We start from the raw sequence: 15,603 nt of genomic DNA, 5'->3' as shown, positions 1-15,603 counted from the left end.
TGCCAATCCCTGCTCTAGATCCTCTGTAATCAATCTCATTGCATCCACAGACTCAGTAATTTTGTCTCAGTGGGACAGTAGGAAACACAGCATCTACATATGATGCTCAATAGTCACTAAGTTCAGGCAGTCTCTGGCACTGCAATCAAAATATCCTCAAAAATATCCTCCAAGTCCTAGAGAACAATTGTTAGATACAGCATTATCTAGTAAGTAGGGCTGTCAATTAATTGCAGTTAACTCAAGCGATTACTCAAAACAAATTAACTCGATTAAAAAAAATAATCGCGACTAATGGCAGTTTTAATTGCACTGTTAAACAATAATCGAATCTATTACAAATATTTTTGGATGTTTTTTCACATTTTCAAATATATTGGTTTCAGTTACAACGCAGAATACAAAGTGTACAGTGCTTCCTTTATATTATTATTTTTGATTACCAATATCTGCACTGTAAAAAAGATAAACGAAATAAATAGTATTTTTCAATTCACCTCATACCATTTCTGTAGTGCAATCTCTTTATCGTGAAAGTGCAATTTACAAATGTAGAATTATTTTTTTACATAACTGCACTCAAAAACAAAACAATGTAAAACTTTAGAGCAGGTGTTCTCAAACTGGGGGTTGGGTCCCTTCAGTGGGTCATGAGGTTATTACATGGGGGGTTACGAGCTGTCAGCCTCCATCTCAAATCCCGCTTTGCATCCAGCATTTATAATGGTGTTAAATATATTAAAAAGTGTTTTTAATTTATAAGGGGGGGTCGCACTCAGAGGCTTGCTATGTGAAAGGGGTCACCAGTACAAAAGTTTGAGAACCACTGCTTTAGAGCCTACAAGTCCACTCAGTCCTACTTCTTGTTCAGACAAACAAGTCTGTTTACATTTATGGGAGATAATGCTGCCTGCTACTTATTTACAATTTGTTTACACGTGAGAACAGCACTGCATGGCACTGTTGTAGCTGGTGTTGCAAGGCATTTACGTGCCAGATATGCTAAACATTTATATGCCCCTTCATGCTTTCATTTGTAGATTGCACTATTTTTTGTTTATCTTTTTTTACAGTGCAAATATTTGTAATGAAAAATAATAAAGTGAGCACTGTACATTTCGTATTCTGCATTGTAATTGAAGTCAATATATTTGAAAATATAGGAAAAAAAATCCAAAAATATTTATAATAAATTTAAATTGGTATTCTGTTATTGTTTAACAATGAGATTGAAACTGGATTAGTCATGATTAATTGTTTTAATCTCACGATTAATTTGTAAATCATTTGTCAGCTCTAGTAGTAAGACATATACCTGCAGATATGTTTTATAATGTTCCATAGTATTAGTTTACAAAAGATTAAAAACAAATGAGGTAAAGTAATTTAAGATTCATGTAAGTATATCTATAATCTTTTTTTTTTTACTGAAGACATAGTGTTTTGCAAACAAAATGATGTTGCTTTTTAAAATCAACCATTGTATTTACTTTCCAACATCACACCACCCACTTTCATCAGTCAAATCAATCACATTTTATTTTGGCTTCTAACTTGTCTAGTTTAGGTGGCAATAACAATCTTTATCATTTGAATTGTGTGCTTTTAACTTTTGCAGTTTTACACATTTTCTAGATACGAATTTTAAAAAGGGATGAAAAGGATAAAGCTAAATAGAGATGGAATGTAATAGACTAACAGAAAAAAATGCAGATTTTCAAAAGAAAAGTCATCATTGTATTTTATGATACACTGTTGTACCCCCCCCCACACACAGCACACTCTATCCAATGAAGAGCAATTTAAGCATCCTACAGAAATAACCATAAATCACTACAGCAGACGTACCTTTTTAGATGATGGATTAGAGGCATGCAAGTTGTGACAGCTCACAAAATGGCGGCTACCGGAAGTGAAATGTAATGTCACCAAATTTCCTAACAGCAGAAGCAGGTTGCTGAGAGCAAAAGAAAGAAAACCCTGCCCTCACCACAGCATTTCAAACTGAGGAAGCGAGCAAAACGCTAGTGGTAAGCCCTGACACACAGGAAGTGAATGCTTGCAGTATTTCCAGTTTTCTCAATCGCTGGGGCACAAATACTCTGCCTGCTCTTACTACTACTCAGAAAAGGGTCAAAATCCCATTCTGGTTTTATTTCACAGCATGAGATGCTCCCAAATCTCCCCTGCTTTTGATGGGCCTTTAAAAAGATCTTGAATTTAATGGGAATACATTTCCTCTTGTTATAATAAACTGGGGCTACATTCCTCCCTATGTGACATACAGCAGGTTGGAGAAGATGCTGAGGGGGCTATGCAGCACCTGACTCAAGCAGAACTAGGCCAGTGACTTTCAAGCACTGCACACCAACACACCTATTGCACCACCTTTGAAAAGGGTGTGGCATACTACCTCTTCCCTGTCCAAGCAGCTCTGCTGACTGGTATGGGGGAGAGGGAAGAGCCATGGTCCCTCTTAACCCCTTCCCCATTCAAGCACCTAGCACACTTGAAGGGCAATGTGATCCCTGCTACCCGCAAGATGCTAGACAGTCCCTGCATAGGAGCATGAGGTGAGATACCTTTTGGCCTCCAGACCTGACCCCCATTGTGGAGAGCTGGCCAGAATTTGGCCCGTCATTTGGTAGCACATGTAGGAAGAAGACAAATCTGGAGGGCATTCCCTTGTTAAGTATTTGGCATTGAAGACCTTCCTGAAAAGGCTCTAACATGGAATAGTATAAAGTTAAACATCCAGTCATGTCTCTTTGCTCTCTATGGCTAAGTATTCGAAACCTAGGCTGGAGTAATTCAGTTACCTCAGTGCATCCAAAACACAACCAAACCCACTGTTGTCAGTCAACCTACATTAGGTTAACTGCTGTTGTTTGGCAAATAATTTACAATAAGGAATAAATACAAGAAAATGGTCACCTGTCCACAGTCAATCACAAGAGGAAAAAAAGCCCTGAAACTGAAGTATGTGGACAAAATTTGTTACCTAGCGGTCCAACTAATGCACAGTCCTGTTTCCAACAGTGGCCAGTGCCAAATGCTTCATGCTAGGAAGGTGTAGGGAACCATGCACTGAGCCATACCATATGGGTCATGTAATGCCCCTTTTTATTCTGGGCACACACCTGTATTTGCAGAGCACCACTGGCCAGCACACAATACACGCACATCTGTGCATATATGTGCTTACAGGGCAGGGCTCAAACAATTACAGCAAAAGGCCATAATCTGCACAGTCATTTATTTACTTTGATTTATTCTACCCTATCTCAGCCCCTGGGCACCACTGACAATCATTTCAAACAAACAGTTGCCTCAGCTCACGTTGCAGTAGTTTTATTACAGCCTTATGCAGAGGGCAGCAGAAAGCAAGATCAGCCCCCTAGAAGGGTTCAGTTAACTCAGTCTAAAAACATAAATCAATATAGATGTAAAAACTCTACATAAAAAACTAATCTCAGTACTTACCAGCTGAATAGAGCCAGAGGCGCTTATACTTCGTTGACAAAACTGTCCAACACTCGGTTGGAGGGTAAATTGCTTCCTTATTTCTGCTGATGAATGCCTTTAATTAAAACAGAAAAACTTAAGTGTAGTGCAGTAGTTGTCCACAATTGAAAACCAACCAACAACAAATGTTAAGGGCACACTGGTTAATTTCAACTCTACATTTATGAATATCTGAGGTATAAATAAGATAATCAAATATTTTTCCTAGAGTTTAAGAAGCTTAATGATTTACTCTAATGTTTGGAACCATATTTTGATTATTCCCTGTTCTCCTCTTGCTTTGTAGCAAGTGTTAGCCTTCACTGAATTGTTCATAAAACATTTACAGTCCTGTATTCTCAGGATTCTGTTCATTTTCCCATCAATAGATATAGTGCTATCTAAGCTAAATTCTTGGAACTGAGAAACTAAATTTAAACTGGTAAGAACAATTTGACCCAAAATCAAGTGTAATTGGAACATGAGTAGCAATAATTAATAATAGTCTGCAAATTCAGTCCTGCAAAGGAACTACTATAGAGCAAGAGAATGGAGAGGGAACACCACAGAGGAAAAACCTTTTTAATGAACTAATCATGGACCAAAAAAAGCAATAAGACAGGACTCCACTGACCGAACAGATCAATAACACAGCATGCTGTCATTACCACCTGGAAACAAAAACACCAGTCTAGGACATTGTAGTCTTAATAAGAGTATCAGTTGAATGTATAAGAGTGAGATTTTCAAAAGCACTAACTGATTGATTTCAACGGGAGCAGAGATAGGTCAATGCCAAGCACTTCTGAAAATTCCAAGGTGATTGATAGTACAGTCAGCCAATCAAACCCATTGAATTAACAATCCACTAATCAGATTGAGTGCATTGCCTTCCTTTAATAACCTGCTGGTAAATATTCTACGAGGCTCAGGAAATAAACAAAAAAATACATAATAATGATTGAGTTTTTGTTTTGAAGCTGGCTATTTACATATTTTACCTTGGGAACAAGGGGCATGATTCTCAAAGGTGCAGATGACAATTACATGCCTAACTCTCACTGAAAGTCAATGGGAGTTAGGCACTTAATTGCCATTTGCACTTTTGAAAATCTCCCGCACAATAACTTCTTGAGAGAAACAAAGAAAACATTTCCACATCACCATGATCTAGAAAGGGTGGGATAGTTAGCAGGATCCACTAGAGTCCAGAGTGTCTAGTGGTAAAAGCAGAATATTGGGAGTCCATGAATCTATTCCCAGCTCTGCCACTGACTCACTGAATGATGCTGAGCTCAGAACTGGATTTCCAAAAGACGCTGAGCACTCACCACTCCATAGGAAATCAGTGGGAGCTACAAGTGCTCAGCACCTCCGAAAATCAGACCCTTAATCTCCCTCACACCACATTCACCCCTGGTGTAATTCTTCTGAAGTTAATGGAGTTATATCAGGGATGAACCTGATCCTCAGTGTTTCCGTTTACATTATCTATCTTACAGTTTTGTGCTGCCACCCATCTCTATAATATCTGAGCCTCTTCCAAGTCAAACAGATTGGAACTAGCATAGTCCCCAGTGGACTTCATGCAGACTCAGACTCTTCTTCCTTTTCAGGTTATTGAAGGCTTTCCTTGGGGTAGGGTTGTATTTAAGTGTGTTAAAGGAGGGTTTGGCTTCACTTCAGACAGCATTGTTGCTTTGGAACAGATCTCAAGTTTAAAGGAAATTAGGTAGTCCAGTCTCCCAGTGGAGGAGAATCAGAAAACTTCTTTGCTACATGGGACAATCTGCATGGGGTTAGGGAAACATCATGATGTGGTGAACTGAGAAGGCTCTTCTCTCCCCAGCACTCCTTCCTCTAATGCTAGTGAGCGTTATTGGGTTCTTCAGCTATCTGATAATCTGGCTTTTCAGACCCAAAAAGATGGGGCTTCCCTGTTCACGCTGCATCTTCTCCTCTCTCTTCTCCTGTCCCCAGCTGCCCCAGGGTCCTTGTCAAGTGTGACCGAGACTTTGCTTGACTCTAAACAACAATGTTTACAGCCAGAGCAAAAGCAGCCCTGAAAAGCCAAAGTATTGCTATGGAACAGGAAGAAGAGACATCACAGAAAAAATATGTTCTTACTCAGTATTGGCACCACAAGGCTTTTACAAGCCAAAATGTTGAGGGATTCTTGAGCTGATTCAATAGAGAAATAGGTGTTTTTAAAACATCAGTAAAAAGGCACACCGGGGAAATCCGTGGTTTTCCTATGTCTGGTGTGTTTAAGATAATATGGGGGACTTTTAAAAAGAGAACAAAAACTGTATACCAAGTCGATTTTCTTCCAGTTCATCTCCCACTACAAGTAACCTCTGATCATATGTCTTTCACAGAATGAAATAAGTATCAGTTTTGCTGAACCCAGGATTTTCCTTTGAAGAGAATGGATCAGATTCTGCCCTGCGAAGCATACCACACGAGTCTCATTGACATTAATGAAAGTTGTAGGAACATTCATCCACTGGCAGACAATGGCTAAATGTTTTCCAAAAACAGATTCCACTCTAGATGAAGGAATAACATGTCTCTAAATTATACAGGCTGTGGGGTGATTAGGCTCCTAGAACAAGGCATTGTTCTGAGCTACAAAAGGGAAGAGGCACACAGACCAGGAACCCAGCTCACCATTTGGTGTAAGCAGATGCAACTCCATGGCCTTCAGAGGAGTTATGCCCTTTACAAGAGGCAATGCATTTAGTGTGACCATATTTCCCCAATGGAAAAATGGGACACCGCGGGGGGCTAGCCCACCTGAGCCATCCCTCCCACATCCCCCGTGCATGGGGCTGGCCCGAGCCACTCGTCCAAGCCCTGCCTGCCCCCCACACGAGGCTGGGGCTGGCATCATTGCTCACTCAAGCCCTGCCTGTCCCCTGCACATTCCTCCGCACCCCACTTTTTTGACAAAAGTGGGCATTTGTCCCATTGGCTCTTGCCAACTGAGCAAGTGGGAAAGAGCCAATGGGACAAATGCCCACTTTTTCCAAAAAAGTTGAAACGGCAGGCACAGGGCTTAAAAAATGGACTGTTCCAGCCAAAATGGGACACACGGTCGGTCACCCTAAATGAATTTGACCACACATATTTTTCACTATCTAACAGAAGGAATAAGTTTGAAAAGGAACACTACAATATTGAAGAAAAGTGACATACATGTACAGGAAATTGATAAAGTAAAGAAGGCTGGTTCAATTTAATAAACTTTAGATACTGAAGTAGGTAGTATATCTTGTTTCATTTATTAATTTAACCATTTCTGCTAAATTAAAAATATTGTGCAGTAGGATATCTGTACAACAGGAGGTTTGCAAACAAACTCTGCTCACTAGCTAGATCTACAAAGACACTCACTGAGAAATCAAGGGCCAGATTTTACCCTTAGATATTCACAAACTCAACTTCAATTGGGCCCTGATCCTATAGAAGTGACTCCATGCAGGTGCAAGGGTCCATGTGTTGAACCATTTGCAGGACCACTTTCAGCCACTAGTAGTTGAGCAAGCATTCCTGAGATCAGAATTGGCCCCCAAACATATAGATATGGCAATAATAGTGCAGTGCTCTTATTTGGTCCCCGTTTGTTTTGTGTAGTATCAATGAGACTATAGAGAAAATGTCATAAGGCTGTCACGAAATTCCCATTGTGTCAGATTCCATGTTGCATTGATCAGTAGGCACAACCCACAAGAAAAGGGGGGGGGAGCAAAGGTGGCATTATACCACTTTTCTGCCTCCGACATTTTTGGCTTCACTTGGGGGTTGGAGCAGTCCTTGCTCCTACACCAGGTTTATTTCCCCAGGGGGCCCATTTACTTCCAAGTAGTATATGCAATCCTGCCTCAATTTTTCCAAACAGCTCATTATAGTTGTGACTTAACAGTCCCCCTCCCACCCCAAACTCCTCTCCTAAACAAAGTGTACAGTTTGTATAATTCTCTTAAACCAACAGTGCAACCATGGTTACAGACAGCAGGTTATTAAAGTGTAATTAAGCTTATGGACCAAATTCAGAGAGTTTGCCACTACAGAGTTCATTGCAGGACTAGGGCATCAAAGATAGAACATGATTTAGGTTAGTGATTAGGCCTAAATTATATAATAGAACAGAAAAGAAAATGAAAACAATTTACCTTCTCTTTCTAGAATATTTTATACCCTCTCTTGCACACTCCTAATTGACCTAGTTCACTTGAGCGATAATTTAAAATGGTGATAGCTCATCTCTTAATTTTATGCTCATGTCATAAAACCACAGCTAAAACCCATTGAAATCAATATAAAGATTTCCGACAAGATCAAGGACCTCTGGGTCACAATAAGAACAAGTGGCTCTCCAAACTGGATAGTACCAGTCACATAAGTAGGATGAGGGAGAGGCAAATCAAAGTGCCCAGAAGAGGGAGAATCTTCTAATGAAGATGTCCAAGAGAAGATATTCGAAAGCAAAATCACTACTCATCAATAACTCTACCCATATACAGTTGTATGGAAAGCCAATTTCAATTGCAAGGCAAAACAATGTCTTGAATCACTCTCAAAAGCAAAAATACTAATGAGCTACTGATAGGTAAAAATGTCACCAATCCCAGCAAGAAAGAAACAAAAGTATTAGAAATGAACAGGCCATTCTCAAACTTCAAACATTCATATGACATGAGCTTCCGAGGCCCACAATGGAATGGTGATGCAATTAATTCATTGCACTGTGGATGAGATTAGAGAGGCTGAGTGATCCCCCGCTGAGGCACATTAGTCTGCACTACAAAAAAGTGCTGGAGACTAATCACACGTAAAAGAAATATGCTTTTGTGTATGGACAATCGTATCAATATTAGGATATAATATAATAAATTGTCTTTAAAGTAAAGATACGATTGTACATAACGTATGTAGCAGATTCTTAGGATTTCGCTCTAAGATCTACCCACCAAAGTTTTCCTCTTTTGAACTGGATCTGCTAAAGACAGATTTGAAAAGAACACAGCAGGTACTGTGGTGCCACGGTGGTCAAAGGGACAGTACAAAACTTTGGGTAAATATAAAACAGAGCAGAAGAGAATGGTTTTCAAGCTCACAGAGATCTTTCATCAGCTGGAAAGTGGAAACTTTTAAATAGAGAAAAGCTGGTCTTAAAGGTAAGAGTCTGTTGTATACACCTTCTAGCTGACACCATTCAAAAGAAATCAGCAACTATCTAGTTGGAGGAGCTGGTGAGAGAAACTTTTATCACTCAAGTCATCCATCCAGCCAATACTTAGAGAATTGAAAACAGGCTTCTGAAAGAGCTGCATACAGTCTTCATTGGCTACAAAAAAACAGCGAGGTTAACTAAAAAGGGGGAAAGGAAGCGTCTCTCAAAGGATGGTGTACATATGTATTTACATAGAAGGGGGTCATAAAATACAACAGAAAAAAACTTCATAATTATATATTGACCGGTTTGGCTTCTCCTACTTTCTGTAAGAAAAGTAACATTAAACAGAATTATGCATCCATTTATGATTTTCTGTAAAAAAAACAAACATGTTGCCTTATGCTTAACTTTATGTTAAACCTTTGTTAGTCTGAGGAACGGACCCACTAGTCTAATAGTGAAGAAGCAAATCATCTACTAGAATAATTCTTCTGTGCCTTTATTCTCAGGTTTGAGAGTTCTCTGGTTGCAACAAACAAAAAATTCTGCTAGAGAAGAAAGTAAACAGGAGGGGGAAAAACCCACAACTGGTCAGACTCCAATCCACCTCTTTAGCTACCAAGCATAGAAATCTATCTCAGAGATTCTTTTCCTGTCTCACTACCAATGGAAGTATTTTTCTTTTAACAGAGTTCCTTGGTTTTCCTCTACATTTCTAATCTGGGCTTCAGGTACCACAGCTCTACTTACCTCCCTCTTTACAGGTGTGGTTGATCTGGGCTAGCAGTTAACTCTTTGTCTGCTGGTGCTCAGGTAGGGCCTCTGCACTCTGTCATGGCCTTATTTAGGGTCTATCAGGTTAAGAAATACCCTGCCTAGGAAGGGAACAAAAATCCCAGACTGGACAAGTGAATTTTAATTGCTGGACAGTCATGCAATGTCTTCCCAAAGTCAGCATGGGGTGCAGCAGACTGTGAAGAACTCTGGGACAGAACATCATCCTCATCTTTATGTTGTCAGCTAGTTAGTAGGAAACTTAGGCAGGAGTCCAGTTTTCAGTTTCATCCCTGGTTAGACATGCCAGTCATTCAATGCACTCAGGATTTTTAAGCACTCCTGTTTAGCTGCTTGTCCTTCAGGGAGAGGAATATAACATACACACACATTAATTTTAAATAAACCATTTCTGGCGGGGGGAAGGGCAGCCACATTTCCATACCACATAAACAAATTGAAGACTCGGGATTAGGTCACCTTGGTCCATGTGCTTGTGTATTTTTAAAATCATACCCTGTGGATCAAGTACAAAGGATATGGGGTAGTACAGGAGATTTGTTTGTGCATGCAGTGGTGGCTTCTGTGTTTAAAGTATTAAATGTATAGAACAACATTTTAGGTTGTCTCCCAATCTTGTCATAACTTGCTGAGTTTAGAGGAGAGAAAACAGCCAAGGAATGCATTTACTGTATTTACTTTTTCAGCTGTAGTTTTTCATGTGATCAGTACACTTGCACTTCCTGGAAAACAAGGAGCTATATGAAACTTGAAGATTCAGTTCAATGCACCTCTGTGCTCAAACTGCCTGTAAATACATAAAAATAACTTGGAAAAGTGGATGTAAAAATGAAATTGGACACATTAGATCATTCATGAATGATTTCATATAGGATTAATTTTGAATGGAAAATTATTTTTCTTTGAAAAAATGGGATCTGTGATTAATAAAGGTTGTCTGTTACCCTAACATGGCTGAAAAATGTAAACATACAACATTATATACATAGGTCACCTGTACCAGAGAAATTAATCCAATTTTATCTAGTCTTATTATTCAGTGCTTGCTTCTGGGTTTTCTCATACTGGTTTACCAAAAAAGATTAGATCAAAAGTTCTTTTAATGCACTTTTGAATAAATAAAAAGCAACAGAGAGTCCTGTGGCACCTTTAAGACTAACAGATGTATAGGAGCATAAGCTTTCGTGGGTGAATGCCCACTTTGTCGGATGCATGTAATCCAACGAAGTGGGTATTCACCCACGAAAGCTTATGCTCCAATACATCTGTTAGTCTATAAGGTGCCACAGGACTCTCTGTTGTTTTTTACAGATCCAGACTAACATGGCTACCCCTCTGATACTTGAATAAATAAGACTCTGAACTAAACCCCTAAATATGCATATCCCATAGGAAAGCTGGATCTGGATCCAAAGCTAAACTTTGCAGCTAGGGCGCATCTCTGCTTGTTCCTGGGCTGTTTAAATTGCTTTCTGTAAAAACTCTTGGATTGTCAGCAGCATAGTCTAACCAAATCAAAAGGATGAGTCCTCGACTGTTCTATCAGACATTTGTGCTTTCATTTACACCTAGGCTCATATTTTGATTTAGCATTCCATAAAGCAAATGACAATATGCTCCTTTTTAATTTGTTGGATTCTTGTACTGTCTACAGCTTCCTATCAATCCATAAACATATTCCAACAAAATGATTATAAAGAGAGTGCAAGGACATTTTATTCCAGCTCAGAACTTCATCTGAGCTCAAAATAAATATAGTTCCATACTGGGGCAGAGAATAGAGTTTTGGACTTCTTCCTCTTGTTATTCAATCTTTCATCCAGAAGAAACACAAGGCATTTCCACTCAATGTTTATTTTCAAGCCAGATACAAAAACTATACCATTAAAATGTTTTTCAAAGCAAATCCAAGGACTGCATTAACAAAAGGCTACTGCAATAAAAGCAACTTTGTAAAATTTACAATTAGCTTAACAGTTTGAGACTTTTTCTCTCTCTTTCCTCCCATCTTACCCTTGGTGGGGGGAAAGACTACTACCAAAGCGTAGTAGTGACTAAAAGAATCAGACCTTAAATCTGGCGATGAATATCGGTCAATGGAATTAAGTCCTTCTTTTTCGCTACTAACTAAAGACCCATGTCTGGACATTTTTCTCTGGGGGGGAAGGGACCTTTCCTCCCATCCTGTACCATGTTTCTTTTACAGCTGGCATCTTTGGAGGAGTTCACAATACCATTCCTGTGAATGAAATGGGTGGATCTTAATGGCTGTAATAACAGCAAGGCCACTTCAAAAGCCACAGGGACAGCTAAAACAAATCAGCTATTACACAGATTAGCAATAGGAGTTGGAAAAACATTATTTGTGCTTTGACCCTGCCATGCTTTGACCCTTGTTCCCCAAGGAGACAGGATTTTGCGTATTCAAAGTTGTGGCATTTTTTTTGGAGTGCCTTGCAATTTGTTTCAGAACGGCAAGATTGGATCCCTGTTGTGATGTTTCTGCTGACACATTTTTGGTCTTTATACAGTTTTCCTGTGGCTGATAGCTTTATTAGCTACTTCCTTAGCCATTGCTCAATTCTAGTTTAGAAGGTGCAACTGCTAGTATGTTTGTGTTCCTCTGTGGTTTTAAACCAAGGGTGACATTGAAATAGGGTTGGCTACTATTGTAAACAAAATAATTTCCCCCAAATTTAGACAGTTGCTTTTATTATTATTGTTTGGTCATTTGAAAAGCGGACAGGAAGGTAAATGCCTGTTGCTGATTCATAGATTCATAGATTCTAGGACTGGAAGGGACCTCGAGAGGTCATCGAGTCCAGTCCCCTGCCCGCATGGCAGGACCAAATACCGTCTAGACCATCCCTGATAGACATTTATCTAACCTACTCTTAAATATCTCCAGAGATGGAGATTCCACAACCTCCCTAGGCAATTTATTCCAGTGTTTAACCACCCTGACAGTTAGGAACTTTTTCCTAATGTCCAACCTAGACCTCCCTTGCTGCAGTTTAAACCCATTGCTTCTGGTTCTATCCTTAGAGGCTAAGGTGAACAAGTTTTCTCCCTCCTCCTTATGACACCCTTTTAAATACCTGAAAACTGCTATCATGTCCCCTCTCAGTCTTCTCTTTTCCAAACTAAACAAACCCAATTCTTTCAGCCTTCCTTCATAGGTCATGTTCTCAAGACCTTTAATCATTCTTGTTGCTCTTCTCTGGACCCTTTCCAATTTCTCCACATCTTTTTTAAAATGCGGTGCCCAGAACTGGACACAATACTCCAGCTGAGGCCTAACCAGAGCAGAGTAGAGCGGAAGAATGACTTCTCATGTCTTGCTCACAACACACCTGTTAATACATCCCAGAATCATGTTTGCTTTTTTTGCAACAGCATCACACTGTTGACTCATATTTAGCTTGTGGTCCACTATAACCCCTAGATCCCTTTCTGCCATACTCCTTCCTAGACAGTCTCTTCCCATTCTGTATGTGTGAAACTGATTGTTCCTTCCTAAGTGGAGCACTTTTCATTTGTCTTTGTTAAACTTCATCCTGTTTAACTCAGCCCATTTCTCCAATTTGTCCAGATCATTTTGAATTATGACCCTGTCCTCCAAAGCAGTTGCAATCCCTCCCAGTTTGGTATCATCCACAAACTTAATAAGTGTACTTTCTATGCCAATATCTAAGTCGTTGATGAAGATATTGAACAGCGCCGGTCCCAAAACAGACCCCTGCGGTACCCCACTCGTTATGCCTTTCCAGCAGGATTGGGAACCATTAATAACAACTCTCTGAGTACGGTTATCCAGCCAGTTATGCACCCACCTTATAGTAGCCCCATCTAAATTGTATTTGTATTCATTCAAAATTAGTGAGAAGCAGGTGTGTAATTGGAATATAAAGTAAAACTTGATTGTCATTTTGTCAAATGTGTGATTTGCATCATGCTCAGCACCATAATATCTGAATACATGTAAGGACTATATAATCGCTATTGGTTGTGTATTGCCTGTGATGATCATGACTGATCATGATTTAATCGTTGTGTTGCAGTAGTTTCCAAAGGTCAAAGTCAGGATTGGGGTTGCGCTAGGTGCTGTATATACATATACAAAGATACAGCTCCTGTCCCAAAGAGCTTACAATCTAATAGAGTAACATTAAACATTAATAAATATAAAGTCTTACATTGTTAGGGTTTGGTTTTTGTTGTTGTTTCTGAAGATAATATGTGTCTGAGACACTATTTTTTTCAAACACACACACTGTTAGAGCCCATCTCTCTCCCATTGTTGTTTATGTGAATTTTAACTTTAACATTTACAGGAGCCAAAGCAGCACCTATAATTTATTCACAAATTGGAGTAATTGGGAATGCTCCTGTGAGTAAGAAAGCATGCAGAATTTGGCCCTAAGTTTACAAGCAAATTGTTACAAAGAGACTGTAATGTATTTTTATCTGATGATTCTGGAAATAATTTCATTAGAACATGGAAAATTAAATCATTTGCACACATGTTTTTACTAGCAGTTAATTATATTCCCACACAAAGATAAAACAACCCCCCAGTGTGAACGCTTTCATGCTTTAGGAAAGTTTGGACTCATGTTTAATTTTACTTTGGGTAAGGGTTTTGCTGCTGTTGTCATTATGTTTATTACCAAACACAGATTATACAGTAATTGATCTAAACTATATTCTATCCAGTCAGGTTCACCTGCACTCGAAGGAAAAATACTAGCACCCAGTTTGGCTGTGTGACATATTACTGAAGTCTAGAAGGAATGAGTGGTTCCTCAATTGCTAACCTATTCTTAAAAGTTTTTTTAAAAGCAGACATTTCATGCAAGCAGCAGGGCAGCTGATGATTAAAAGACCACAGAGGAAGAAGTGGTGCTGTGCCTACTTGTATATCTTAGCAGAGAAAGGATTTCCTCCAGAGCATAGCTCTTGGCTGCAAGACAGTGGTTGTAAAAGTTAAACCTACAGCCTTAGTTACAGTAAACTTGATATTCTAAGGACTTCTACAGCAAGTCAGATCCATTGAAATCAGACATGATTACAGAAAAGAGCAGCTTTTGACTTAAAGAAGAGAAAGACCTTTGTTACAAAACCTGAAACAAACCCCAGAACAGGTGAAACTGGCTTTACCTGGGATTTTTTTTATAAACACAAAACTTGAATCTTCTGGCAAATCCCATCTGAATTTCAAGTGAACCTGGCCCAGGTTTTTTGTTATTTTGAATGGAAACCATATGAAATTCAGCGGTTTTACATGGCTTGATACCAAGCCAGATAAATCTTGGCAGTTCTGGCAGAGTTGTGTTATGAATTTTGAAGTACATTCAAATAGTCTGAGAATGAAGTAAATGACGGACTCCCAAAGATTCCATAATAGCCAGCTTGAGAATGGAAACATGCAGTGTATCTCCAGTTGGCCCTTCGCCCTGACTCTCACTCCTACATGCCACTTTCTCCTGCTATGTGAGAAGTAGGCAGCCCACAGGGATTTCAGAAGGGGATGATGAAACACTTTTGCATTACATCATGCAGTTGTGGATTGCATTATGGAATAGTTTCCTTGCTCATTAGAAGCGCTGTACAAGCAGCTTCCCAAAATAAGAACAAAGCTCTCACATGAGACTGGTATTTTTCTTAGAGTTGCCAACCCTCCAGGATTGGCCTGGAGTCTCCAGGAATTAAAGGTGAATCTTTAATTAAAGATTATGTCATGTGATGAAATCTCCAGGAATACATACAACCAAAATTAGCAACCCTACGTTTTCTGCAAAAGGCCCATGAAAAGAAGCTGCAGATTTTGGATTTGAATTTGTTCAAAGTTTGAGGATACAGGTCGGTCACATCTTACGCGCATTTAACATGCGCGATTTCAGCTTTACACGGTCGGCAAAAACAGCAAAAAAACATAAAAAAGAGAGAAAAATAACAATTTTAATACTGTACCTGTAGTGTGGGCGATTCTGCCTGCCATTACACTCAATGTAATTTTGACTATACGCGATTTTTGCTTTACGTGCTGACTGTGGAACGTAACCTCAGTATAAGATGCGACAGACCTGTATTGGATCCCAAGTTTTGATTTGGGATTATTTTAC

The 15,603-nt window shown here is 39.3% G+C and overlaps 1 protein-coding gene across 3 annotated transcripts in view; it reads right to left on the bottom strand.

Moving 5' to 3' along the window:
* The window catches only part of DOCK8 (dedicator of cytokinesis 8), a 127,468-nt gene that overhangs the window by 102,638 nt on the left and 9,227 nt on the right, over positions 1 to 15,603 (bottom strand). For 2 of the 3 annotated variants that reach the window (XM_054032720.1, XM_054032721.1), the window contains exon 2: positions 3,484 to 3,580. In XM_054032720.1, the coding sequence (XP_053888695.1) occupies positions 3,484 to 3,580 (97 nt within the window). Of the gene's footprint in view, positions 1 to 1,848; positions 1,874 to 3,483; positions 3,581 to 15,603 lie in introns of those variants that run through there. The other variant, XM_054032722.1, reaches the window with a different exon arrangement.

Source organism: Malaclemys terrapin, chromosome 6, assembly GCF_027887155.1.
Source record: "Malaclemys terrapin pileata isolate rMalTer1 chromosome 6, rMalTer1.hap1, whole genome shotgun sequence".
In the NCBI taxonomy this organism is placed as follows: domain Eukaryota; kingdom Metazoa; phylum Chordata; order Testudines; family Emydidae; genus Malaclemys; species Malaclemys terrapin.
This window is presented reverse-complemented; position numbering and strand designations above follow the sequence as displayed.